A 26,802-nucleotide genomic window follows, 5' to 3' on the forward strand; every position below is an offset into this window, starting at 1 on the left:
GGGTGAATAGGGTGAGGGCAGAAATGAGGGTTAGGGTTAGGGTTAGGGCTGCAATTAGGGTTAGGGTTGCAGCCAGGGTTAGGGTTAGGGTTGGGGAGGAAATCCCATTGAGAATTGAAGATTTTCTTGAATAACTTTTGTTCTGAAGGTCATAGAGACTTGGAAGTTGGTTCCATCTGAACTAATGTGGGGATGCCCGATCCATTGGTACCATCCCCGAGCTTCTACGACCTCCGGAAGGGGTCAAACCACCAAATCTCAAGCAAAAAAGTACACGATATTTTGGAATAACTTTTTTTCTGAAAGTCGTAGAGACGCGGGCATTTCACACTTAGTAAAGGGGAGACAGCCACGCACCCACACCAAATTTCAGCCCGTTTCGAGCAAGCAGCGCAGAGTTATTCACCTTAGGGTGAATAGGGTGAGGGCAGAAATGAGGGTTAGGGTTAGGGCTGCAATTAGGGTTAGGGTTGCAGCCAGGGTTAGGGTTAGGGTTGGGGAGGAAATCCCATTGAGAATTGAAGATTTTCTTGAATAACTTTTGTTCTGAAGGTCATAGAGACTTGGAAGTTGGTTCCATCTGAACTAATGTGGGGATGCCCGATCCATTGGTACCATCCCCGAGCTTCTACGACCTCCGGAAGGGGTCAAACCACCAAATCTCAAGCAAAAAAGTACACGATATTTTGGAATAACTTTTTTTCTGAACGTCGTAGAGACTCGGGCATTTCACACGTAGTAAAGGGGAGACAGCCACGCACCCACACCAAATTTCAGCCCGTTTCGAGCAAGCAGCGCAGAGTTATTCACCCTAGGGTGAATAGGGTGAGGGCAGAAATGAGGGTTAGGGTTAGGGTTAGGGCTGCAATTAGGGTTAGGGTTGCAGCCAGGGTTAGGGTTAGGGTTGGGGAGGAAATCCCATTGAGAATTGAAGATTTTCTTGAATAACTTTTGTTCTGAAGGTCATAGAGACTTGGAAGTTGGTTCCATCTGAACTAATGTGGGGATGCCCGATCCATTGGTACCATCCCCGAGCTTCTACGACCTCCGGAAGGGGTCAAACCACCAAATCTCAAGCAAAAAAGTACACGATATTTTGGAATAACTTTTTTTCTGAACGTCGTAGAGACTCGGGCATTTCACACTTAGTAAAGGGGAGACAGCCACGCACCCACACCAAATTTCAGCCCGTTTCGAGCAAGCAGCGCAGAGTTATTCACCCTAGGGTGAATACGGTGAGGGCAGAAATGAGGGTTAGGGTTAGGGTTAGGGCTGCAATTAGGGTTAGGGTTGCAGCCAGGGTTAGGGTTAGGGTTGGGGAGGAAATCCCATTGAGAATTGAAGATTTTCTTGAATAACTTTTGTTCTGAAGGTCATAGAGACTTGGAAGTTGGTTCCATCTGAACTAATGTGGGGATGCCCGATCCATTGGTACCATCCCCGAGCTTCTACGACCTCCGGAAGGGGTCAAACCACCAAATCTCAAGCAAAAAAGTACACGATATTTTGGAATAACTTTTTTTCTGAACGTCGTAGAGACTCGGGCATTTCACACGTAGTAAAGGGGAGACAGCCACGCACCCACACCAAATTTCAGCCCGTTTCGAGCAAGCAGCGCAGAGTTATTCACCCTAGGGTGAATAGGGTGAGGGCAGAAGTTAGGGTTAGGGTTAGGGCTGCAATTAGGGTTAGGGTTGCAGCCAGGGTTAGGGTTAGGGTTGGGGAGGAAATCCCATTGAGAATTGAAGATTTTCTTGAATAACTTTTGTTCTGAAGGTCATAGAGACTTGGAAGTTAGTTCCATCTGAACTAATGTGGGGATGCCCGATCCATTGGTACCATCCCCGAGCTTCTACGACCTCCGGAAGGGGTCAAACCACCAAATCTCAAGCAAAAAAGTACACGATATTTTGGAATAACTTTTTTTCTGAACGTCGTAGAGACTCGGGCATTTCACACGTAGTAAAGGGGAGACAGCCACGCACCCACACCAAATTTCAGCCCGTTTCGAGCAAGCAGCGCAGAGTTATTCACCCTAGGGTGAATAGGGTGAGGGCAGAAATGAGGGTTAGGGTTAGGGTTAGGGCTGCAATTAGGGTTAGGGTTGCAGCCAGGGTTAGGGTTAGGGTTGGGGAGGAAATCCCATTGAGAATTGAAGATTTTCTTGAATAACTTTTGTTCTGAAGGTCATAGAGACTTGGAAGTTGGTTCCATCTGAACTAATGTGGGGATGCCCGATCCATTGGTACCATCCCCGAGCTTCTACGACCTCCGGAAGGGGTCAAACCACTAAATCTCAAGCAAAAAAGTACACGATATTTTGGAATAACTTTTTTTCTGAACGTCGTAGAGACTCGGGCATTTCACACTTAGTAAAGGGGAGACAGCCACGCACCCACACCAAATTTCAGCCCGTTTCGAGCAAGCAGCGCAGAGTTATTCACCCTAGGGTGAATAGGGTGAGGGCAGAAATGAGGGTTAGGGTTAGGGTTAGGGCTGCAATTAGGGTTAGGGTTGCAGCCAGGGTTAGGGTTAGGGTTGGGGAGGAAATCCCATTGAGAATTGAAGATTTTCTTGAATAACTTTTGTTCTGAAGGTCATAGAGACTTGGAAGTTGGTTCCATCTGGACTAATGTGGGGATGCCCGATCCATTGGTACCATCCCCGAGCTTCTACGACCTCCGGAAGGGGTCAAACCACCAAATCTCAAGCAAAAAAGTACACGATATTTTGGAATAACTTTTTTTCTGAAAGTCGTAGAGACTCGGGCATTTCACACTTAGTAAAGGGGAGACAGCCACGCACCCACACCAAATTTCAGCCCGTTTCGAGCAAGCAGCGCAGAGTTATTCACCCTAGGGTGAATAGGGTGAGGGCAGAAGTTAGGGTTAGGGTTAGGGCTGCAATTAGGGTTAGGGTTGCAGCCAGGGTTAGGGTTAGGGTTGGGGAGGAAATCCCATTGAGAATTGAAGATTTTCTTGAATAACTTTTGTTCTGAAGGTCATAGAGACTTGGAAGTTGGTTCCATCTGAACTAATGTGGGGATGCCCGATCCATTGGTACCACCCCCGAGCTTCTATGACCTCCGGAAGGGGTCAAACCACCAAATCTCAAGCAAAAAAGTACACGATATTTTGGAATAACTTTTTTTCTGAACGTCGTAGAGACTCGGGCATTTCACACGTAGTAAAGGGGAGACAGCCACGCACCCACACCAAATTTCAGCCCGTTTCGAGCAAGCAGCGCAGAGTTATTCACCCTAGGGTGAATAGGGTGAGGGCAGAAATGAGGGTTAGGGTTAGGGCTGCAATTAGGGTTAGGGTTGCAGCCAGGGTTAGGGTTAGGGTTGGGGAGGAAATCCCATTGAGAATTGAAGATTTTCTTGAATAACTTTTGTTCTGAAGGTCATAGAGACTTGGAAGTTGGTTCCATCTGAACTAATGTGGGGATGCCCGATCCATTGGTACCATCCCCGAGCTTCTACGACCTCCGGAAGGGGTCAAACCACCAAATCTCAAGCAAAAAAGTACACGATATTTTGGAATAACTTTTTTTCTGAACGTCGTAGAGACTCGGGCATTTCACACGTAGTAAAGGGGAGACAGCCACGCACCCACACCAAATTTCAGCCCGTTTCGAGCAAGCAGCGCAGAGTTATTCACCCTAGGGTGAATAGGGTGAGGGCAGAAGTTAGGGTTAGGGTTAGGGCTGCAATTAGGGTTAGGGTTGCAGCCAGGGTTAGGGTTAGGGTTGGGGAGGAAATCCCATTGAGAATTGAAGATTTTCTTGAATAACTTTTGTTCTGAAGGTCATAGAGACTTGGAAGTTGGTTCCATCTGGACTAATGTGGGGATGCCCGATCCATTGGTACCATCCCCGAGCTTCTACGACCTCCGGAAGGGGTCAAACCACCAAATCTCAAGCAAAAAAGTACACGATATTTTGGAATAACTTTTTTTCTGAAAGTCGTAGAGACTCGGGCATTTCACACTTAGTAAAGGGGAGACAGCCACGCACCCACACCAAATTTCAGCCCGTTTCGAGCAAGCAGCGCAGAGTTATTCACCCTAGGGTGAATAGGGTGAGGGCAGAAGTTAGGGTTAGGGTTAGGGCTGCAATTAGGGTTAGGGTTGCAGCCAGGGTTAGGGTTAGGGTTGGGGAGGAAATCCCATTGAGAATTGAAGATTTTCTTGAATAACTTTTGTTCTGAAGGTCATAGAGACTTGGAAGTTGGTTCCATCTGAACTAATGTGGGGATGCCCGATCCATTGGTACCACCCCCGAGCTTCTATGACCTCCGGAAGGGGTCAAACCACCAAATCTCAAGCAAAAAAGTACACGATATTTTGGAATAACTTTTTTTCTGAACGTCGTAGAGACTCGGGCATTTCACACGTAGTAAAGGGGAGACAGCCACGCACCCACACCAAATTTCAGCCCGTTTCGAGCAAGCAGCGCAGAGTTATTCACCCTAGGGTGAATAGGGTGAGGGCAGAAATGAGGGTTAGGGTTAGGGCTGCAATTAGGGTTAGGGTTGCAGCCAGGGTTAGGGTTAGGGTTGGGGAGGAAATCCCATTGAGAATTGAAGATTTTCTTGAATAACTTTTGTTCTGAAGGTCATAGAGACTTGGAAGTTGGTTCCATCTGAACTAATGTGGGGATGCCCGATCCATTGGTACCATCCCCGAGCTTCTACGACCTCCGGAAGGGGTCAAACCACCAAATCTCAAGCAAAAAAGTACACGATATTTTGGAATAACTTTTTTTCTGAACGTCGTAGAGACTCGGGCATTTCACACGTAGTAAAGGGGAGACAGCCACGCACCCACACCAAATTTCAGCCCGTTTCGAGCAAGCAGCGCAGAGTTATTCACCCTAGGGTGAATAGGGTGAGGGCAGAAGTTAGGGTTAGGGTTAGGGCTGCAATTAGGGTTAGGGTTGCAGCCAGGGTTAGGGTTAGGGTTGGGGAGGAAATCCCATTGAGAATTGAAGATTTTCTTGAATAACTTTTGTTCTGAAGGTCATAGAGACTTGGAAGTTAGTTCCATCTGAACTAATGTGGGGATGCCCGATCCATTGGTACCATCCCCGAGCTTCTACGACCTCCGGAAGGGGTCAAACCACCAAATCTCAAGCAAAAAAGTACACGATATTTTGGAATAACTTTTTTTCTGAACGTCGTAGAGACTCGGGCATTTCACACGTAGTAAAGGGGAGACAGCCACGCACCCACACCAAATTTCAGCCCGTTTCGAGCAAGCAGCGCAGAGTTATTCACCCTAGGGTGAATAGGGTGAGGGCAGAAATGAGGGTTAGGGTTAGGGTTAGGGCTGCAATTAGGGTTAGGGTTGCAGCCAGGGTTAGGGTTAGGGTTGGGGAGGAAATCCCATTGAGAATTGAAGATTTTCTTGAATAACTTTTGTTCTGAAGGTCATAGAGACTTGGAAGTTGGTTCCATCTGGACTAATGTGGGGATGCCCGATCCATTGGTACCATCCCCGAGCTTCTACGACCTCCGGAAGGGGTCAAACCACCAAATCTCAAGCAAAAAAGTACACGATATTTTGGAATAACTTTTTTTCTGAAAGTCGTAGAGACTCGGGCATTTCACACTTAGTAAAGGGGAGACAGCCACGCACCCACACCAAATTTCAGCCCGTTTCGAGCAAGCAGCGCAGAGTTATTCACCCTAGGGTGAATAGGGTGAGGGCAGAAGTTAGGGTTAGGGTTAGGGCTGCAATTAGGGTTAGGGTTGCAGCCAGGGTTAGGGTTAGGGTTGGGGAGGAAATCCCATTGAGAATTGAAGATTTTCTTGAATAACTTTTGTTCTGAAGGTCATAGAGACTTGGAAGTTGGTTCCATCTGAACTAATGTGGGGATGCCCGATCCATTGGTACCACCCCCGAGCTTCTATGACCTCCGGAAGGGGTCAAACCACCAAATCTCAAGCAAAAAAGTACACGATATTTTGGAATAACTTTTTTTATGAAAGTCGTAGAGACGCGGGCATTTCACACTTAGTAAAGGGGAGACAGCCACGCACCCACACCAAATTTCAGCCCGTTTCGAGCAAGCAGCGCAGAGTTATTCACCCTAGGGTGAATAGGGTGAGGGCAGAAATGAGGGTTAGGGTTAGGGTTAGGGCTGCAATTAGGGTTAGGGTTGCAGCCAGGGTTAGGGTTAGGGTTGGGGAGGAAATCCCATTGAGAATTGAAGATTTTCTTGAATAACTTTTGTTCTGAAGGTCATAGAGACTTGGAAGTTGGTTCCATCTGAACTAATGTGGGGATGCCCGATCCATTGGTACCACCCCCGAGCTTCTACGACCTCCGGAAGGGGTCAAACCACCAAATCTCAAGCAAAAAAGTACACGATATTTTGGAATAACTTTTTTTCTGAAAGTCGTAGAGACTCGGGCATTTCACACTTAGTAAAGGGGAGACAGCCACGCACCCACACCAAATTTCAGCCCGTTTCGAGCAAGCAGCGCAGAGTTATTCACCCTAGGGTGAATAGGGTGAGGGCAGAAATGAGGGTTAGGGTTAGGGTTAGGGCTGCAATTAGGGTTAGGGTTGCAGCCAGGGTTAGGGTTAGGGTTGGGGAGGAAATCCCATTGAGAATTGAAGATTTTCTTGAATAACTTTTGTTCTGAAGGTCATAGAGACTTGGAAGTTGGTTCCATCTGAACTAATGTGGGGATGCCCGATCCATTGGTACCACCCCCGAGCTTCTACGACCTCCGGAAGGGGTCAAACCACCAAATCTCAAGCAAAAAAGTACACGATATTTTGGAATAACTTTTTTTCTGAAAGTCGTAGAGACTCGGGCATTTCACACTTAGTAAAGGGGAGACAGCCACGCACCCACACCAAATTTCAGCCCGTTTCGAGCAAGCAGCGCAGAGTTATTCACCCTAGGGTGAATAGGGTGAGGGCAGAAATGAGGGTTAGGGTTAGGGCTGCAATTAGGGTTAGGGTTGCAGCCAGGGTTAGGGTTAGGGTTGGACTGTTCTGGTAGAATTTATCCCAATATTTCTTTTTAAACACTTTGTTTAACGAGGAATTCTCTTGCCACACATCATTTCTTTTGCAAGAAGGTTAGGGTTAGGTGTTAGGGATGGGTTAACTCTTAAACACTTCAAATAAAATGGCGTGTTGTGAAACTTGATGTCCAGCTAATTGACACCACTCATGTCTCTTTTGTATATTCGGTCTTATCTTATCTTATTTTATTTTATCTTATCTTATTTGATCTTATCTTATCTTATCTTACCTTGGCTGACCTGTGTCCAAAGCTAAATATAATAAATAATCCCAACATGTTGATTCATACAACTCATTAAAACTGAGAAATTAAATCCAGGCTGTGAGTCAGAGCTGAGAGAGAATCTGTATTTTGTCATGTCATTGATTTTAAAGGCCGACAACAGTTTTAAAACATTTTACACAACAAACAGGCTTTAGAGCAGTTAAAAAAAGTGTGTGATGCGTTTAGTGTTATCTACGTTATAATTATTAATTAAAAAATAAACAAAATGTTAGATTGTCCTACAATGATTTTTTAATATGTATTTGTCAGTGTTGCAGTTGCAGCTCTTTGCCAGTAGGAGATGCTGCAGCTCCCCTCAGCATCAACGTTAATGTCCCTTTATCCTGAGTTTATTATTAACGTCCCTATAAAAAGGATGTTACAGGAAAATTTAAGCAAAATAACATATTTTGTATTTATTCTATGTAAAACACTTTAAAGTGGTAAAGTTTCTGTTTTATATTAAAATGTGAAGGTGTTTCTAGACAATAAAGAAACATGTGACTAAAAAAGTCTTCAATGAAGAATCAGCTCTTAATGTAGATTCTCATTTATTTTAAAAACCTTGTGGAAAAAGACCCTAACCCTAACCCAAACAAGCAAAGACTCACTGACGTCCTGTGTTAAACGAGCAGGAGAAAAGTATAAAAAAGACGGTTTTAAAATTAAAATTAAAATAATTGAAATAAAACCCACAAGAATGTTCTGTCTGACGACAGAGACATCGTATCTTTCTGTTTCTGTCACTGACAGACTGAAGGAAACTGTGGTGATGTTGAAATGAATTTATCTCATATTTTCTTTTCATTCACTTTGTTGGTTAGGGTTGTGATTAGGGTTAGGGTTGAAATGTTCTGGGATAATTGATCTCAATGTTTCTTTTCATTCACTTTGTTTAACCAGGAACTCTCTTGCCACACATCATTTCTATTGCATGAAGGTTCTGTCAAACATGGCAATGAAAACACTCCTCATTAATTCAGAACAAGCACATAAAGGACAGAGAGATAAACTTGATGATTTAAACACTGTGCATCATGAGGTGCTTTAATCTGTTGTCTGAGTCACTGGTAGACATTAAGAGAAATATAGTTTTACCAGGATCAAATTCCTCCCTCTGCCTTTTCTCTGAACTTTCATAAAGTTCATCTTGTAACAATGTGTTGTTCAGTGGAGGGTAATTAATTGTCATTTGTCTAAAACACGTCATTTGCTCTAAGTTACTTTGAATAATCCAGACAGCAGACTTTGAGATGTTTTCTTTTTCATCATTTGCATGAATTGACTCTGAAATGCTTAAAATAAAGACGAGTCGTTCTTCATGTTTCTTTCTGCTTCTATCTGCTTCTACCGGCCTCATCAGCATCTCTGTGATGTTTACCCTCGGCCCACAGAGGTGTTTCCTCTCTGCAAACAGAGCTTCCTCTGTCTGAAACTGGAGAGGTCAGCATTCCTCTGCCAGGCCTCAAATACAGACCCTGATTCTTGCAGAAATAGTCCAGATTCCCTGTGGGGGTGCAAACCTATCCTCTGCTCCTGGATCGCTGGCTCCTTCAAGGTGGACAATCAGTGTCTTTGTGAAGCCAGGCTGATGCCAACAGAGCAGGTCCAGCCTGCAGCCCCTCGGCTGCCTGAGCTGTGCAGACGCTCTTTCAGATGGATAACTGGGGAGAGACGAATCTAAAGGATCCGCAAATCTCACCAGGATCGGAGCTGGATTGTCACCGGTGCACATGCACAGTGGATTAAGGACTTTTCAAACAGGATTTAATGTTTTGGATGAAACCTCAGCAGCTCTGTGGGGTTACCTGACAACAGCGAGGAGTCTCCACCAGACGGAGAGGTAGGCCTCAGTTATTCCTCTGTTCTGAGTCTTAGCTGCTGATGTTGAAAATGTTCTGATCACTCAGAAACAACGAGGTTCAGCTGTGTGAAGAAGCGTTTCCTCAAGATGTTTATCCGTGTATTTTGAATTTTATGCTGCAAGCCAAGACGTGAGGAATCTGCTGCGGTGCAACAGACTCTGCTTCTGTCATGTTTTCCTGTTTCCACACACTCAGTTAAAGAGGTGAGAACTGAACAGAGACAAAATCACTTCTGAGATTTGTTTCCTCTGTTTTTCACTCAGTCTCCTCACAGCTCGTAGAAGGTGTAAGGTCCTGGAGGGGCCAGTCAGCGAGTCAGTCAGGGAATTAGTCAGGATTCAATGTTAGACCACTTAACATGCTTTATTTCAGCATTCAAAATAATTAAAAACATCTCAATTTATTATACATATACAAAATAGGTACAGATCCTTGTGGTGTTTTGCCCCCAGAGGTGTGTCTGTCTGTCTCTCTCACAAACTTTATGCTGATGGCTGTGCATTTGAAAAAATCTGTTTGATTCCAATTTTTTGGGGAAAATTCATCCTTCGCACAAGAAAACAAGAAACAAAATGAAGAGGTGGTGGTGAGGGGGGGGGGTTAAAAACAAAGAGAGGAAAGGTGCACAGCAGGTTCAGAACAGAAAAACCAAAAGCTAGAGTTTCACTGCCAGCACGAAAAAGTCTGGAAATAGAAGTTTGAATCGTTCTGGACACCAGGAATAAAAGCTGTGGTTTCATTTTAGCACCAACAAGGCCCTGCCACACCAGAGTGACATTTAATCTACAGAAAAGTGTAACCAGGCTGGACGGGCAGGAAACCTCAAAGAAAGAATAGCACCAAGTTTTAGCTGTTTCTGCTTCTGCTAAAGTGTTAGTAAAGCTCCACTTCCCCACCGACAGCAGGCACGTCTACAAACACTTTCTGTTCACAACTGGAATTTCTCGCTTTCTGAGGTAGCCATAGGATTTAGTTTCCTTTAAAAAAAAAGAGGTTTAAACCCATGTTTCTCTGCTGGTGGTTTTAATGTAAATGGAGAAAAGAGAGGAACAAACAAGAAAGCATCCAAAACAACAAACACAGATCAACAGCTGCAGCATCAGCGGATGAGGAGGAGGAGGAGGAGGAGTCAGTCTCCTCTCGGGCAGATGAAGGTGGGGGGTGGGCAGAACAACAGAGACAAACATGGCTGTCAGTTTCACCGTTTATTCATCATCACCTGAAACGTGGTACAAAGCAATTGGGTTCTGTCTGTTGGGGCTGTCCTTTCAATCCTCTCACCGCAGTGGTGTAAAAAAATACAAGAGTCACCTGTGTGTTTCAGTTGGTTTCTGTAAACTCCAGAGAGGCCTGGTTTGGCTGGATGAAGAGGGGAAGTCAATTTTTTACACTTTACAGAAGCATATATTATTTTCTTGTTGCCAGTGAAACAAAATGTCTTCTCTACAGGATCCTTGGTGTTGGTGATGGTAAAAAAAAAAAACCCAAACAAAACAAACGAAAAAAAAAAAACGAGAGTCAGAAACAAAAAAAAAGGTAGTGGTCCCAAACACGATGATGCCGACACTGCCGCATCACCGCCATCTTGTTGAAGTGCAGGTTTTAGGCAAAGTGGACCATCGGGAACAACGGCCAAATGGAAACTTGTAGAATCAGGAGCGAAGGGTTGGAGTTTTCAGAAAAATGGCATTAGAAGGACGTTTTGGTGGGATTTTTTTTAGAGAGATGACTGCTAGAAAAAATAAAACACACTCACACACACAACAACAATTTCAAGTCCAGATTTCTCTTTTTACAAGAAACAGACGGGTCCAACTTCAAGGCCAAACTCTTGGTCTGGAGCACCAACGTCCATAGGAGCAATATCAATGATGGGCAGGCGAGATGTTTTCGATGTCTTGTAGTCGATGACTGTCTTGCCCCATGTACCGGTGTGTGACTGGGAGGAGAGAAGAAGAAAGGCCAGTTAGAGTCAGCGTTCAAATCTTGTTTAATGGACATGAACTACAACAGAATGAATGTAAGATGACTTATTTGTCATCAACTCACCGTGCATCCATCCTCCAGGACGCTGTAGGTGAAGCGGCTGTTGCCCTCGGCTCTGATCTCGATCTCGTTGGAGCCTTGGAGGAGCAGGGCCTTCTTGAGGTTGCCGACAGAGGCATCCATGTAGGCGACGCTGTTCTTGCAGTGGTAGGTGACGTTCTGGGATGCCTCGGTGGACATGAGACGCAGGAAGGTCATCTGGATGTTGACGTCCTCGGGCGCAGAGCCCTCGCTGCCGTACTCGAACTGTGTGGGGAAGACAAATAGGGAGGAGTTGATTACTTGAACTGTGAGGATGGAGGAGGTATAAGAAGCTGAGGGAAGGAACTGGGATGGAAGTTGACCTAAGGGAGGGTTAGAGCATGTGAGAGGAGGATGGAGAAGGACAGGAGAGGGTAGGAGCTAAGAAGGTTTATGGTGTTCACCTGGAAGCCGTCGTTCATGGCCTCTCCGAACCAGACGTGCTTCTTCTCCTTGATGTTCTTGCTGACGTACCAGTTCTTCTTGGCAACCTCGCGCTGAGAAGGAGATACGCAGGTCTCTCCGGTCTCCATGTTACAGTAGACCTTGATGGCATCCTGAGTGCAGCCCTGGTCAGGGTCGATCCAGTACTCGCCTGATACACAAGGAATTAAAAGAGGAATAGTCAGAAAAGTCAGTCCAGTATGTTATTCATCTTATTTCCTGAATCTGTCTCATGCTTATCATTATCCACTCACTCTACTTGAATATTATTAAATGTGTTTATGCCTTGAGAAAAGTTGAGGAGTCCAGTAGGGACACCGGCACTCTACCCTATCAACTTTACCAAACAAACTCACCGCTCTTCCAGTCAGGGTGGCACATCTTGAGGTCACGGCAGGTTCTGGCAGGGTTCTTGCGGGTACCATCGGGGCTGCGGATCTGCTCAATCTGCTGGCTGAGGCTCTTCAGGGTGCTGTCCACCTCCAGATCACGGTCACGCAGAACATTGGCATCATCAGCACGGAACATGCGGTAGGGATCAGGTGCCTTCTCCTGAGGCTGGGCAATGAAGCCGAGGTCAAATCCACCACCAGGGGCACCAGGTGCTCCAGCAGGACCAGGAGGTCCAGGAGGACCCTGAGAGTGGAGAAGTAGAAGAAGGGCGAAGAATAAAGAGAATAGGTTGGTTAATGAATTACTGGTGTAGGCTTTGTGGTGCTCCTGAAAACTACAGTTTCTTCTGACACAAAGTATAAACAAAAGAATGGATGGATAGTTTGATAGTTAGTGAGACTTACAGCAGGTCCCATCTCTCCAGAACGTCCACGAGGTCCAGGAGGTCCAGTGGGTCCAGGAAGACCACTCATACCGTCCTTACCAGCAGAGCCAGCACTTCCAGATGGGCCCTGCAAACAGCACAGAAGAAAACCTTGTAGTTTTTGCACTATCCATTTTCAGACATGTAAAACAGCAAATATGAAAATGCAAAACTGCACCAAGTAGTTAAAGATTGTCGACATATTAACTTACTCTAGGTCCAGCGGGTCCGGCAGCACCAGCAGGTCCCTGGTCTCCACTGGCTCCCTATGGGTTTATTTACAAAAAGAGGAATTAGCGGTTGAATCTGATGTTATTTGTATGCAGTACGTGTTGGCTCGTGTGTAAAGTAACATACAGCGGGTCCGGGAGGTCCCTGCATGCCAGTGAATCCTCTGTGTCCCTTCATGCCTCTCTCTCCAGCCTCGCCGCTCTCTCCCTTGTCTCCACGAAGTCCAGGGGCGCCCTGTTTGGAGGAAGAAGGGGATGAAGTGTTTTTGTTTTGTCTTCCTCTGCATAGCATGTCATTATAAGAGGAGTCTATGAATGGTGCTGATGTTGTGACTTACAGCAGGGCCACGAGGTCCAGCAGGACCAGCAGAGCCAGCTGGGCCAGCAGGTCCCTAAAACACAAAAAACAAGTTTCATATGGAGGCAGTTTGCAGAGACATACAAAGCTTATTGTCACCTGACATGAGCTGAAGTTAGACAGATCCATAAAAGACCAAAACAGTGACTTCATTACTTACGCTCTCTCCACGGTCACCACTCTTTCCGGCGGGTCCAACAGGTCCGGGGGCACCAGGGGGTCCAGGGGCACCAGAAGCTCCAGCAGGGCCACTCTCTCCACGGTCTCCCTAAAAACACAAACACAACACCACTTTATTTCATCCACTGTAGTCTTTGTATTCTATTACCATCCCCTGTCCAGTCCAATGTACCTGGACATCAAGCTTGTTAGAATATCTGCAGATAAAAATATCTGTACTGTCAAAGTTCACAGTATCTAGTAGAAGCCACTGTGGTGTTAGCATGTTGCTATTGGTTGTTTAAGGTTGACTGAGCCGACTCTTCTAAAGCTCTGTCCTGTGACAGAGACTGAACCTAAAGACAAGCTTTACTGTGTCACTCTCACATACTGATGCTGGTCAGCAAGTGATGAACTCACCTTGGGTCCGGCAGCTCCATCGCGACCAGCTGATCCCTCGTTACCGGGGGCTCCCTAAAACAACAACAGTCAGCTGATGAAGAAACACCCTCTGTGTTGACTTATACACACTATCCAAATACAGACAGATGGCAATGTTTTTCTCATGTGCAATTGTATTTCCGAACCTCACGTCCAGCCTCTCCTGGGGCTCCAGCAAGTCCAGGGGGTCCCATGGGTCCGGGAGGTCCACGCTCACCATTGGGGCCAGAAGGTCCATGCTTTCCAACCTCTCCCTGTGGGTGTAACAGCCGTTGTAATAACCTTAGTAGCTTTTCTAACTGTTTAAGGTTCTAGACATAGACATAACGTTGGCTCACTAAAGACATTAAGGTTTCCTTTCCTGGCTCCATCTGACTGCTTTACAGTTTATAGTCTTAGTTGAGTAAAATGATAAACTTACAGAAGGTCCGGGCAGGCCAGGGAAACCTCTCTCTCCTCTCTGTCCAGGCAGACCAACAATACCACGCCCTCCATTAATACCCTGAGGTCCAGGAATACCAGAACTTCCCTGCAGGTGGAGACAGAGAGAGATAAATAGAAATTGGTCAGACCTCAAGGTGCAAGGTGGCAGAACGGACCAAAACTTCAACATGTATTCAGGGACAATGTGACTTAAATAACTCAGTGGTACTATTCAAAGTTACGTATTGATTCAGCCAGTATCAAGCAGATATTTACTGTTAATCAATTGTTTGATTCTGTAATGGACTGAGGTGAAAGTAACTAATTTCAGAAGCCTTTCAGTCTATTCTGAAGGTTAAAGATAACTTACAGGAGCACCCTCAGCACCAGGGTTACCCTTCTCTCCAGAAGGTCCTGGGAGTCCAGCAGCACCCATCTCACCAGGGCGACCAGCAGGTCCAGTCTCACCACGGTTTCCTTTCTGTCCCTCCTTGCCAGTAGCTCCAGGGGGTCCGGCAGGTCCAGCATTGCCCTGTGGGGGGTACATTACAACACTGTTACAAACCATCCTGGATATTGAGCTCTGCTACAGGAAGTAGTGCTCATAACATTAGAGAGAGACTTACAGAGGGGCCGGGAGGTCCAACTCTGCCAGCAGAACCAGGGAAGCCAGTAGCACCCTAAGGAGACAGAAAGTAGCTGTATCAAATGTCAGGGAACATGATATAAGAACAAAGTTAAATCATAAACAACAAGTAAGACATCTGGATGAAAACATAGTGTATGGTCTCTAGACTGCTTTTGAGTCTTGAGGGTTAGAATTGACAGTATGATCAGGGGCATGGTCATCTCTGACGTCTATAAGATTGCTTGTAATGTTCCTGATCGAGGAACTGAAAGCATCTAGGTATAAATATAAATGTTATATAGGAAGAGTGGGACAGAAGCGAAGAAGAACAATGACTTACAGGAGGTCCAGCAGGTCCACGGGCTCCCTTGGGGCCAGTGTTTCCAACGGGACCCTAAAAGTAAACAAAATGGTTTATATGGTTTATCAATAACTGCATTTTCTGCACTCTAATGGGGTGTGATTGGAAAAGTTAACAAACCCCAGGTCCAGCAGCGCCAGTGGGTCCAGATGGGCCGGGGGGACCAGCATCTCCCTTAGCACCATTATCTCCAGCCTCTCCCTTAGCACCAGGCTGTCCATCAGCACCCTGAGTTGGAATGATGGAGGAAAGCAAATGATTTCTCAGAAAATGATTGGCTAAAGATTAAAAAAATGGTTAGTAAGAGAAGCCAGGATATTTGTGGAGAAATTACTTACAGGGGGTCCAGCGAATCCAGCGGGTCCGGGTGGTCCAGACTCTCCACGCTCACCCTGAGGACGAGAAGGAAGAAAATCAGTCAAGTGTTTCAAGATTCAAAAGTCAAGCAGCTAGAGAACTCTGGTTGAAGTTTCCTTCTGAGAAGGATAAACAAGTTACTTACAGGGCCTCCACGGGCTCCAGCAGGTCCAACAATTCCAGGAGCGCCAGGCTCTCCCTTGTCTCCTGTGGCTCCAGCAGCTCCGGGAAGTCCAATAGCTCCAGTCATACCACGAGGACCATCCTTACCAGGAGCTCCATCAGCACCCTTAGCTCCTTGGTCACCCTATGATAATGGATAGTGAGGGGATACAGGGAATGATCCTGTTATAGTGACAGAATTCTGCAGGAGGTATTACAACAAATAAGATGATATGATGTAGTGGTGGCTTTAAACTGGTCAGATTCATCATAGTGGGACCTCCCACTATCAAGGTTTTTTGTTGCTTTAACAAGTTAGTTCTCTAATGATTATCGCTGGTTGTGAACTGGTGTACATGAGAAGTGACACATGGTATACACTGGGAATATTGGGAATTGTAGGAATACTCACTCTGTCTCCCCTCAGTCCTGGAAGACCAGCGGAACCACGCTCACCAGGCATTCCCTGTAGTCCAGGAGGACCCTGAGCTCCGGGGGCACCAGGGGCTCCAGCATCTCCCTGAGGGCAAAGAGGAAAGCGAGACAATTAGGAAAAAGAAAGCAAGATGGTAGAATATTTTAATCTCTGGACATTCATTCTTTTTTTTTTTTAACGTCAGCCAGGGTTTACCTTAGCACCATCGTTTCCAGAAGGACCAGGGGATCCACGGGCACCAGCAGGTCCGTTGATACCGGGGGCACCACGCTCACCAGGGAATCCTCTGTCACCCTGTAGAGTTGGAATAGTTATGTTTGTTGAAGTAGTTCAGGAGTGGTCAAACAGATCAGTACCTGGTAAGCAATGCTCTTTCATTATTCATCATTTGTGAAAGGCCTTTCCCCAGGTAGCCCTCTTTGTTTTTAGAGATTGTTGTTAAAACTAGCCATAACCTGCACAGCTAGCCAACTTCCACGTAGCATTAGCCTAGCTACCAGTTAGTAGTGTTAACATCAGTGTGTTAACAAGCTAGCAGTTGTAGAGGGTTTCATCCACTGTGTATCTCATTTTAGCTGCAAGTATAATTAGCAATGTCACATAGCTCGTTTAAATGTAGTCACGTGTTTTCATTAACTCTCCATTGACTTATGGGAAGGAACCAAATCACAACATACATTACCTCCAGGCATTTTACACACTGAAGTCAAGATCTTACAATATTATAGAGAAACAGTTCCTTCAACAAAATAATCTCCTTTGAATGACTTACTCTGGCTCCAGCGGGTCCAGTGGCTCCAGCCTCACCGGGCAGACCCTGGATTGTTCAAGAAACAGAGGTGGAACAAATTGAATGTGTCATGTCATGAAAGGAAATCAGTTTCCTCAGAGTGTACAGGCAAATCATATCTCCGTCCGTACCTGCTCTCCAGGCTTGCCAGTCTCACCAACAGCACCTTGGGGTCCTGGAAGACCCTGGAATCCAGGACCTCCAGCAGCTCCTTGCTCTCCTCTCTCACCAGCAGGGCCCTGTGGATAAGTCAAAGAGTGACCGTCAGATAAAAACAGAAATGACCAGATCTAGGTGATGTTTAGGGGCTACTGCAGCTGAGCTGGATGTTAGAGTGGTTCTGTTTACTTACAGAAGGTCCAGAGGGACCCTGAGCACCAACATCACCATCCTTTCCAGGGGCACCCTGAGTAGAAAGATGGTAGATATTTAGATAAACAGGTTCTATACAGAACAACAAAACAATTGAGTATCGTGGAATCAAGGAGTGACATAGTGTAGACAACTTACAACGGGGCCGGTGGGTCCCATTACTCCTCTCTCGCCAGGCTTTCCACCCTCACCCTACAGATAGGAATAGAAAAACAAAGTTACCAGAGATGTGGAGACCATGTTATGAATATCCTTGTTGTCAGTACTGATAGAAATCTTCATAAACAGTTGAAGTTACTGTGTAGCAGACATTTTACTCACAGCTGCTCCCTTGGGTCCGGGGAATCCCATAACTCCAGGCTGGCCTCTAGCTCCGACGGAGCCAGGAGGTCCAGGGCGACCATCTTGTCCAGGGGCACCCTGTTACAGATGATCCATTAAGGATGAATTCACAATGCCTAAACTTAAAAAAGTTAGCCTAAATGTTTTGATAAGATTAGGATCCAATTTATTATTCTGAAAATGTACTTACAGCGGCTCCCATCTTGCCATCAGGTCCAGGGCTGCCAGGGCTACCAGTCATACCCTACAGATCAGAGGTCAGTGGTCAGAGGTGAACCTGGACACTGGTTAATACATGTTTCTGAGAATTATGTGATCAATAGTAGGGTGTCTCACCTTGGCTCCAGGGAGACCGGCCTCACCAGTGCGTCCAGGCTCACCAGTGGAACCTTTAGGTCCAAGAAGACCAGGGGCACCACGCTCACCAGGGGCACCCTATGATGGGCAGGAAGAGGTTACATCTATTGCACCTCAAAAGTGAACTGCAAAAAAGAATCAAATGCATGTGTGTATGTTTCACTCACTTTGGCTCCAGCAGAGCCATCAGAGCCAGGGAAACCACGACCGCCAGGACCACCCTACAGAGGGAAACATGCACATCAGGCTTAGTGCTATGAACAAAGATTTAATGCTACTGTATCATCTGAGCTGTTTGTTAACATTGATGCAATCAGGGCTTTTTTGTGTTTCCATTATGTATTAACACAATCACAGCGCCATAAAACTGCACCCAACACTTTGAGGCCAGGTGCATTATGGGCCAGATGTGGGGGAATCAAGAAGCAGCTGGTGTCAAGACACCTATGACATGATTACACCCTAGTGGCAGCTTTGAAACCCTGCAACCCAAATTGTAAGCTATTTATACTGTGTATTTTATGCCCCTGTCTGTCCATCACCTACAATGTGTTTGTTATCAGTTTTTCAGTGTGTGCGTTTATAATTCATCTTTTTCTAGACTCTAGACTGTTTACATGATGCCTGCATCATTTGTGGCCTATGTTTCCTATCCTTGTTTTAAAGAGAAGATCATTTAATCAAATTAGTATCAGACAGTTTGTGACTACACATTCACATATAAGAATTATTCTAAACTAAAACATTTAAATCAAAGGGAAATGACTGCCATTAAAATAGTGATTTAGCAAAGATTAAAAGACAATATTTATTTAGATACTCCAAGCTTTTTCTCTTTGAGATACATACACGCTCTCCAGGGGGTCCACGGACTCCTGCAGCACCAGGCTCTCCTCTGGCTCCTCTCTTGCCCTCCTCACCGGAAGGTCCTGGGGGGCCCTGAACTCCTGCGACACCCTGGAGAACACACACATCGTTGGCACGGCATTAACAGATGTGTATAAATGTGTGAGAGGCAAAGAGAGTGAGGTGCTATGCTTGATGCAGACTGTGGGGAACTTACACTCTCTCCCTTGGCACCAGACTCTCCCTTGGCTCCTGGGGCACCAGCCTCACCCTGATGGAGACAAACAAATAAGCAAACACAAACAAACAAACAAAAACAGTAGAACAAAAACTAATGTAAGTGCAATAACAACAACAACAAACGTCCAAACACCAGAAGAAAACCGAAGTTTACATTTGTTTTTACTTCATTGTGTTTGGAGTAAACATCCACAAGGGACAGATTTAATAAAAATAGTCATGACAGAGCTTTACTCACAGTGTTTCCCTTTGGTCCAGTGGCACCAGCAGCACCCTGAGCTCCTGGGGGTCCACGGGGTCCGGGGAAACCAGGGGCTCCAGCAACTCCAGCAGAACCCTGCAGGGGGCAGCACAGGGCAACAATACAGTCAGATCATGCTGCACGGTCTTGGCAGTAATGTGATGATAACTATGAAACTCCAGCCCTGGCTACTTTGGCAGTGCCTTGCTCAAGCTTCTGGGATAGACATGGGTTTAAACCGTCAACCCTGACATGCATGTGAGAGAAATGCACAAGTAGAATACTCACAGGGAGTCCCTTAGCTCCAGGGGCTCCATCAGTTCCGGGGTTTCCCTGGCAGGAGAAAGAAGGGGAACAGTTTTACTTCAGAGGCCCAAAGGACAGGAAGTCGTTTCATCATCATTCTTGACTTTCTGGACTAGAATCATTGAAAACATTGTCATCAGTACTTACAGCTGGTCCAGCAGCTCCGGCGGGTCCGGCGCTTCCGGGCTCACCACGGGCTCCAGCGGGGCCCTCAGGTCCACGACTACCCTGAGGTCCGCCCTCACCCTGAGTAAAGAAGAAACACAGAAGAGTTCGATTATCACGTCCAAACCAACAGCAAATTAAAACAAACATTATCCAACATGGTCAAAGACAAATGGAAGAAATGTCAGCACCAATTATCAACGTCAAAATAAATAAGAAAGAAAGAAAAGATTTTAGTTTGGGAAACACTGTGTTAGAGGTAAAAAGTTTCATAACTCGAAGTATTACGTCTCTCGCTTCTAAATAAACCGAAACAAAAGATTAAATACAAACAATCCATTTATGTTGGTATTCTGCATTAATAGGAAATTATGCAAACACTCTGTGGATGTTAATCAAACCAGATTTAGGAAAAAATACTGCTAGTTATTATTTTTCAACAAACTTGGATGAAAATAAATTTAGCATCTGTACTGAAACTGAATTTAATCACGTTTCCGATGTGAACAAGGAGAATAGAATATGGACAGAACTGAATTCCTCTGTGACCCCTGTTGGGTCAAAGGTGAAATTAAAATTCAACTGTCTGAGAGAAATGCTTCAAATTTCCTGCAGGGTCAGTGACATTTGAAACAACCTCAGAAGAAGAAGAAGAAGAAGAAGAAGAAGATGGTTGGCGCTGTAGAGGATTGAGGAAGATGAAGGAGACTTTGAAAATAGAGGATATGGAAGATTATTGGTTGGGCTCATGTTGGGCTCAGTTGTACCTTGGCTCCGGGGCCACCAGGGAATCCAGGGGGTCCAGCAGGGCCGGTGGGACCCTGAGAAGAAACAATACAATTTAGACAAATGTAGCAGGTCCATGTGGCTAATGCTTCCATGGATAAAACAGAAAATGATTTGGAGCTGCCTGATTTATTTAACACAGTAAGACACAATAATTGAAAGTTTTATATGTAAAAAACATTGGAGCTTTAGAGAATAAAAGACTTACAGGAGGTCCAGCAGCACCAGCGGCACCGTCGTTACCACGAGCTCCCTGCAACACACACACAAATATGATTGGTTGTTACGCTCACTGACGCACTGATTGGCTGAATGAAGACAACGTGTGTGTTTGTGTGTGTGTGTGTACTCACAGCACTTCCAGTAGCACCAGTGCGACCTCTCTCACCGGGCAAACCACGAGGTCCCTGAGACAGAGAGTCGGTCAGATACAATCTCTGAAAGTGGCATCATCGGGTCAAAGACAGGGGACGTTTGTTTTACTCACCATAGCACCGGGGGTTCCGTTCTCACCAGGAGTTCCAGCCTCTCCCTAAAAACACACACACATTAACATACAGGCAGGTGATATTAATTCAACGAGCCAACATGGCTGCCACTGTGACCACAACTCAGGCTAATAGAAAGACTGAGTACAGCACATCTTGATAAGAGATGCTTTTTGGGTGCATTATGGGAAATGTAGGCTGCCATATCATAACTGCTTCAACCATTCGTTTTAAATGTGAGTTATGACTCACGAGAGAATCACATGAATCTGTGCAGAGGTTCTTCTTCTGTTCTTTTAGCACTTGTTCTTTGCTGAGTGTTTAAAACGGATCTTTCTGCACTGAGGCAAAGCGGGTGACTCACCTTGGGTCCAGCGGGGCCAGAGTCTCCCTTGGCACCATCGAGACCACTGAATCCCTAAAGACAAAGAGGGACAGACATTGGATTAGTCCACAGGCGTCAGTCAGGAAGATGCTGGTGGTCTCATTTGGGGTTTGTTGAAGTTGACTCACTCTGTGTCCCTTGATTCCGGGCAGACCGGGGGTTCCGGGGAAACCACGAGCTCCCTAATGACAGGAAGACAGGATTTACTATCACACCTCTGTTTTACCTTTTCACGCTGCATCTCTATGAATTGCATCGCCATGGTAACTTACCTGAGGGCCGGAAGGTCCGCGCTCACCGCCACGGCCAGGTTTGCCAGACTCACCCTGAAAGAAAGGAAGAAACGGGGATAAATGAACAGATGAAGTTATTCTGTATCACAGATGATATAAACAGATAAGAAACTGGTCCAGTGAACTTACATCCTCTCCGTTCTTTCCAGGGGGGCCAGCAGCGCCACGGGGACCCATGGGACCCTGCACGGGAAAACATGGTGAGAATGGCCTCAGACTAACAAGGTGCAGTGTAAGTGTGTATTTGTTTCATGGTCTCATAGAACTCACAGAAGCTCCAGCCTCGCCAGGCTCACCAGGGGGGCCAGTGAATCCCTGAGGTCCCTGTAGGAGGAAACAAAACACCATCACTGGAACAGTCAGAAAAGTGTGTTGGATGCTGTTTCTCCAGTTTTGTGTGTTTGTGTTCAGCTCAAGAGTTTAACTGAAGTTCCATTTGTAGTGAAATTATCTGTGTGTTCTGTTCACGATGATGTCATGACGCTGCATGAGGTTCCTGCTTTGTCTTTAGATTTAGAAAAACATGTTTCTCAGTTGGCGAAGGAGGAAGTTGTGTACTCACACTAGAGCCAGCAGGTCCAGGGGGTCCGCGGGGTCCCATAGGGCCCTGTCAATCAAACAGAGGCAAGCTCAGACACTGCATCATCATCATTTAGAATGGACAGTGTGTGTGTGTGTGTGTGTGTGTGTGTGTGTGTGTGTGTGTGTGTGTGTGTGTGTGTGTGTGTGTACCATGGGTCCAGGCACAGACATGCCAGGGGATTTGTCATCATAGCCACCAGACATCTGAGGGGAGAAGTTCTGGAAGAAAAACAAACACAAACATTATTTGTTTAAATATAATTTGTCACTGAAATATTCAAAACCATCCGTCATGTGACATCTGGTCTTTAAGTGTCATTTCCTAAAACTGAGTTTAGATTTGAACTTTCCACGACATGAATGAAATATCTTTTCTGTGTTGTGTTGCCTCTGAACATTATTATGCTGCAGGTTCCCAGAGTCGGTTTCTCTTCAGTCTTCAAACCCTCGATTCTTAAAAAATCAAGTCAGGTCTCACATCACAGTTTAATCTGCTCCAGCTGTTTTCTAACATCTGTACATATTCTGCTCTGTCGTCTGTTTCGGCTTCGACCACCTCACATTTCAAAAAACACCTCAGCCTGACCTTTGACCCTGACCCTCCACCTCATTGTGGGAATCTCTATCTTAGCACGGTCCATTAGAATGGAAACTATCAGAGGTCGGTGTCGAGCTGAAGCTTCTCACATCAGACTGATATTTGCAGATCTTTAGCACTGAGTCAGTAACAAAGATGCCGAATTAGACTGGGTGTGTCATTTTAGCTTAGCATGAGGAATTAGCATGCAGGTAAAAGATGAACTATGTTAATGTTGGGTAATGTTAGCACAGGGAGCTAAACCAGAGGCCGTGTGGGAGTTTCACCATCACGAATAAATCAGATTGTGAGACTGTGGCTGTGAAATTCTTCCCGTGATTCATTCAGACGTTCATTCATAATCAAATCGATTGATATCGAGTCAAACGAGCATCAACATCCTCTCTGCTCCTCGACTCCTCTGAAGCATCGCTCCATCCACACTGACGACCTCGTGACCTCTGACCTCAGAGTGAAAACCAACAGTCATTTGAACCAAAAACTGGATCTGACCCTAAAGAGTCCCTCTCTCCTGTGTGCATTAACTCCCAGCATGCTCTGCTCCGTGCACAGAGATATGAAGCGCGAGCCAAATGTTCATTTCAGAAGAGGCACAAAGGATTATGGGTAATGGGATGTGAGGGCTGGAAAATGTTTTTGCTCTGTGTTCTAAACTTGTCTGAGCACCACAGAAGAAGAAGCTGTAGCCTGAGTTATGTGACGTCTGCTTCCAGTTGTGGTTTGAAACTCAAACACTGGTTAGTTTGGACCTAAACTGGTCAAACACAGAGAGAGAGAGAGAGAGGAAGAGAGAGAGAGAACTTACTCCACCGAGGCCGGGGGGTCCAGGGGGGCCGGGAGGTCCAGGCAGACCATTCTGACCAGGGATGCCATCGTTACCAGGGGGACCAGGAAGACCCTGCAGGTGGAGGAGGAGAGAAGAGAGGGGTCAGGCTCAAGAGTCAGAGTTAAAGGGCTGAAGTGTTTGACTCTTTATCTCCTGTTTCTTTACAGGATCTTAAAGCAGCATCAAACCCAGAGGAGACGCAGTGGACAACATGTGACCAACCAGGAGTGGACTGGTGCACATGTGACCAGGATACAGGAAGTGAGTAAATACACTTGTTTTTAAAAAAAAAGGAATTCTGCCGCCATCACAGGCCCAAGATAATAAATGACCTTTGTGTTTCTTCATGAGAAATAACCTCAGTAACACAGAAAAACTGTTTCCCTCTGAACCAAATCCAGATTAGATCAGACTCTCAAGCAGGAATCCACAGCGTGAAGTACATTCTAAACCCTGCAGGAGAAACAGAAACATGGACGCCACCTTTGTGCTCTGGTTTAAACTTGACAACCAGAATTAAAACAATGAAATAACTCAATCATTTTAAAGATGTTTCTGATCTCAGCAAATAACAAACTCTGACAAGTCAAACTTCTCGTCCTTTAAAACGACGTCGACACTTGGGTGCAGTTGCTTTGTAGGAAAAATGCAAAATGCATCATTAAATGTTTTCGCTGAAGTCTGACAATTGGAACAGTAAATAAACTGGGCCTGATTTTCAGCAGTGTCGTTACTTGTGTTGCTTCAAACTCTCTTTACTCTGCTGAGTGTGTCTGTGCTGCTCTGATGAGGCCAACACACACAGCTCAGTCAGTTCAGCTGCGTCGACATGAACACACAGGCCTCAAACGCACCAACAGGCCCTCAGGTGACCAACAACCAAGGTTTGAATCATGGGAGGAAGAGAATGTGAACCTACTCTGTCTCCCTTGGGTCCACGCTCTCCCTTGGGTCCCTGTACGGGAACAAAAAGAAAAGAGGATAAGATAATATATCAGAATGTGATATAATCAATAAAGAGTTGATCAATGATCGATAACACTTCAGTTAAGACCAATAAACAACACTTCAGTCATTTCATGTCACAATCAACCATCAGTCATTGATCCATTATCACTTTTACAATCCACAGTCATTTTTGTTTTACTGGATTCTACTATTGTGTGATGATGATAAATATAAAGCCAATAAGTGAAATAAAGAATCCTCGATATTTACCTCAACTTGAGAATCCTGGAAACCTGAGACACAAACAGAGGTGGAACGTTAGAATATGAAAAATACAAATCATACAAAAACATTTCCCCAGACAATTCATTTGATTCACTGTGTGTGTGTAGAATAAAATATAATAATAGAATAGATTAGATTAGAATAGAAATAAATTTAAATACAATACAAATTAAAAAGAATAGAACAGAAACAGATTAAAATAGAACACCATATAGAATCTAAATAGATTAGAATGGAACTGTACCGTCGTCGGGGCAGATGGGGCAGCACTCGTCATGGGGGATGACGGGGTTGGGGCAGTCGGTTGTGTCCTCGCAGATGACCTCATCACACATCACTGTGCCGCTGTCACACACACAGATCTGACACGGTTCCGGTTTCCACACATCCCGGTCCGCAAACACCTGGCCGTCCAAGGTGCAGCTACCGCCCGCGCCTGAGGGGGCGACAGAGAGCAGAGGGGCAGGTGAGACACAGCAGGCCTCTCACACACACACACACACACACACTCGAGGATGTAGATGAAATCTAAATTAAAAAATTAAAAGTCAACATTATTAATAAATTTCATGATTTAACTAATAATTAAACAAGAAACAAATAAATATCAATAAACACAAATATTCTGTCTTTGCATTAGATTATTAAAGCAACACTCAAACCTTTATAACGTGAAAATGAAACTAGAGTTTTGATGGTATATGAAAAGTCTGACCCTAAATAAAGAACGTGTCACTTCTGGTTTGGAGATGACGTCATAAAACGCCTCAGATTAAACAACATGAAAACTGTGACGCAAGCATCCAGACAGAAACACGAAGAAGCTTGAAGCCGGAGAGGAGACGGGTTCAGAGTTTGGGTGCAGCGTCATTACGCACGGTGCCGCGCTCTTTACGCACAGACCTCAGAGGGGCTTCACTTCGTTTTTATCACAAAATGAACTCGGTCACATTTTCCGACCTGAGCTCCACCGCCGCAGTTTCCCAGCAGAGCTCGGCCCAGACTGGGGGCTCCTCTCAGGGGCGACACGGCTCGTGCCAAAGCGCTGAGATCACCGGGGGGAAGCTGCAGCGCCGCGGACTGGCGGCTTGGCAGCGACCGGTGGAAACCATCCGCATGTGTTTGTAATTAGAGGAAACAGAAAAAAACCGAGTGGAAAGAAGCAGAGGGAGGGGGGGGGGAGGGGGGGACGTGGCGGCCAGATGTGTCTGCAGGTGGCGAGAGAAGCCTCTAGGTGGCGCTGTGACACAGATCAAGAGGGTCACACCACATCTGCTTCAGATAGACAGACAGGCAGCTGAATCCTGTCCAGAGGAACATCTGGAAAAATAGAGCCTCAGCCCCTCGGTTCTTGTTTCCAGAGGCTGTGAGACGGATTTTCTTTGTCTTCTTGCAGGAGGAAAATCTTTGTGTCTCAACACGGACACACGCCTCAGAGCCGCCGGACAACATGTCTGTGCTGCGTAATGTCACAGCTTGCTCAGGCTGCAGAGGTCAAATGTTTCCAGCAGACAAGACTACGCCTGCTCACCACCAAGCCCTCTCTCTCTCTCTCTCTCGCTGTATCCTCCCTATGTGACTCTCCCTCCCTCACCTGGCCAACTCACCACTTGGCCTCAGGCCGTGAATCACTGCCACATCAGTCGGGTCCTGTGAGCAGCTATTTGCCATTTTATTTGCAGAATTTGTTGCCAAATTTGCCAATTTTCCTGCAGTTTTACATCCATTTTAATCGAGAGGTTGATTTTGAAGAGTCTGGAGCCCAGAGAATCAGCGGCCACTGAAGCTTTCCGCTTTTCTAGATGCAAATAATCTGTTTTTTTAGTTTTTTGTTCTTTTTACCAGCTGTTTGGGTTCAAATCTGTAAAACGTAAAAAAAGTTTCCATCAGAAACCA

General features: G+C 45.6%; 1 protein-coding gene and 1 long non-coding RNA gene across 2 annotated transcripts in view; one reads left to right on the top strand and one right to left on the bottom strand.

Moving 5' to 3' along the window:
- Window positions 1–10,365: 10,365 nt before the first annotated feature.
- col1a1a (collagen, type I, alpha 1a) overlaps window positions 10,366–26,802 on the bottom strand; it is a 17,055-nt gene continuing 618 nt past the window's right edge. The window contains exons 2-49 of the mRNA XM_020105820.2: window positions 25,151–25,342; window positions 24,892–24,914; window positions 24,593–24,628; window positions 23,653–23,745; window positions 22,400–22,468; window positions 22,230–22,274; window positions 21,938–21,991; window positions 21,797–21,850; window positions 21,647–21,700; window positions 21,503–21,556; window positions 21,354–21,407; window positions 20,989–21,033; window positions 20,855–20,908; window positions 20,710–20,754; window positions 20,483–20,536; window positions 19,698–19,796; window positions 19,533–19,577; window positions 19,242–19,340; window positions 18,981–19,034; window positions 18,767–18,874; window positions 18,085–18,138; window positions 17,897–17,995; window positions 17,751–17,804; window positions 17,540–17,638; window positions 17,357–17,410; window positions 17,199–17,252; window positions 16,978–17,085; window positions 16,829–16,873; window positions 16,252–16,350; window positions 16,033–16,140; window positions 15,604–15,765; window positions 15,440–15,493; window positions 15,222–15,329; window positions 15,081–15,134; window positions 14,739–14,792; window positions 14,483–14,644; window positions 14,111–14,218; window positions 13,836–13,943; window positions 13,669–13,722; window positions 13,250–13,357; window positions 13,070–13,123; window positions 12,859–12,966; window positions 12,714–12,767; window positions 12,482–12,589; window positions 12,041–12,320; window positions 11,645–11,835; window positions 11,223–11,465; window positions 10,366–11,112 (exon numbers count right to left, since the gene is read on the bottom strand). Of these exons, the coding sequence (XP_019961379.1) occupies window positions 10,966–11,112; window positions 11,223–11,465; window positions 11,645–11,835; window positions 12,041–12,320; window positions 12,482–12,589; window positions 12,714–12,767; window positions 12,859–12,966; window positions 13,070–13,123; window positions 13,250–13,357; window positions 13,669–13,722; window positions 13,836–13,943; window positions 14,111–14,218; window positions 14,483–14,644; window positions 14,739–14,792; window positions 15,081–15,134; window positions 15,222–15,329; window positions 15,440–15,493; window positions 15,604–15,765; window positions 16,033–16,140; window positions 16,252–16,350; window positions 16,829–16,873; window positions 16,978–17,085; window positions 17,199–17,252; window positions 17,357–17,410; window positions 17,540–17,638; window positions 17,751–17,804; window positions 17,897–17,995; window positions 18,085–18,138; window positions 18,767–18,874; window positions 18,981–19,034; window positions 19,242–19,340; window positions 19,533–19,577; window positions 19,698–19,796; window positions 20,483–20,536; window positions 20,710–20,754; window positions 20,855–20,908; window positions 20,989–21,033; window positions 21,354–21,407; window positions 21,503–21,556; window positions 21,647–21,700; window positions 21,797–21,850; window positions 21,938–21,991; window positions 22,230–22,274; window positions 22,400–22,468; window positions 23,653–23,745; window positions 24,593–24,628; window positions 24,892–24,914; window positions 25,151–25,342 (4,262 nt within the window). The 3' untranslated portion in view covers window positions 10,366–10,965. The remainder of the gene's footprint in view (window positions 11,113–11,222; window positions 11,466–11,644; window positions 11,836–12,040; window positions 12,321–12,481; window positions 12,590–12,713; window positions 12,768–12,858; window positions 12,967–13,069; window positions 13,124–13,249; window positions 13,358–13,668; window positions 13,723–13,835; window positions 13,944–14,110; window positions 14,219–14,482; window positions 14,645–14,738; window positions 14,793–15,080; window positions 15,135–15,221; window positions 15,330–15,439; window positions 15,494–15,603; window positions 15,766–16,032; window positions 16,141–16,251; window positions 16,351–16,828; window positions 16,874–16,977; window positions 17,086–17,198; window positions 17,253–17,356; window positions 17,411–17,539; window positions 17,639–17,750; window positions 17,805–17,896; window positions 17,996–18,084; window positions 18,139–18,766; window positions 18,875–18,980; window positions 19,035–19,241; window positions 19,341–19,532; window positions 19,578–19,697; window positions 19,797–20,482; window positions 20,537–20,709; window positions 20,755–20,854; window positions 20,909–20,988; window positions 21,034–21,353; window positions 21,408–21,502; window positions 21,557–21,646; window positions 21,701–21,796; window positions 21,851–21,937; window positions 21,992–22,229; window positions 22,275–22,399; window positions 22,469–23,652; window positions 23,746–24,592; window positions 24,629–24,891; window positions 24,915–25,150; window positions 25,343–26,802) is intronic.
- Window positions 21,729–24,204, top strand: LOC109641374 (uncharacterized). The gene is made up of 3 exons (XR_002203579.2): window positions 21,729–21,867; window positions 23,841–23,934; window positions 24,075–24,204. It is a non-coding gene; the product is annotated as an uncharacterized lncRNA (long non-coding RNA).

This window comes from Paralichthys olivaceus, chromosome 5, assembly GCF_024713975.1.
Source record: "Paralichthys olivaceus isolate ysfri-2021 chromosome 5, ASM2471397v2, whole genome shotgun sequence".
Taxonomy (NCBI): Eukaryota; Metazoa; Chordata; class Actinopteri; order Pleuronectiformes; family Paralichthyidae; genus Paralichthys; species Paralichthys olivaceus.